This window comes from Nestor notabilis, unplaced genomic scaffold, assembly GCF_000696875.1.
Source record: "Nestor notabilis isolate BGI_N333 unplaced genomic scaffold, ASM69687v1 scaffold7982, whole genome shotgun sequence".
NCBI classification, from domain to species: Eukaryota; Metazoa; Chordata; class Aves; order Psittaciformes; family Psittacidae; genus Nestor; species Nestor notabilis.
Window position 1 is genome coordinate 1 of NW_009916955.1, and position 308 is coordinate 308.

At 59.1% G+C, this 308-nt stretch overlaps 1 protein-coding gene across 1 annotated transcript in view; it reads left to right on the forward strand.

Moving 5' to 3' along the window:
- The first annotated feature begins 1 nt into the window (after position 1).
- TSPAN5 (tetraspanin 5) overlaps positions 2-308 on the forward strand; it is an 80,550-nt gene continuing 80,243 nt past the window's right edge. The window contains exon 1 of the mRNA XM_010024845.1: positions 2-140. Within this exon, the coding sequence (XP_010023147.1) occupies positions 60-140 (81 nt within the window). The 5' untranslated portion in view covers positions 2-59. The remainder of the gene's footprint in view (positions 141-308) is intronic.

Sequence of the window (308 nt, forward strand, 5' to 3'; positions counted from 1 at the left end):
CCCCCCGCACTTTGGTTCTCACTCTGGCTGCGAGCAAAGTGTCTTCATGAGCGCAGAGGATGTCCGGGAAGCACTACAAGGGGCCTGAAGTCAGTTGTTGCATCAAATATTTCATCTTCGGCTTCAATGTCATTTTCTGGGTAAGTGGGCCGGTTGCACGGCGCTTCGTGTCTTCCTCTGTCACCTTTTCCTCCTCCCGCGCCGCCGCTCCCGGGCTGGGCACGGCCAGAAATAAAAACCGGAGGGACTGTGTAAAAGCGGAGCCTCGGGGTCGTGCGTGACAGTTGGGCACGCGGCCGGCGGGTAGG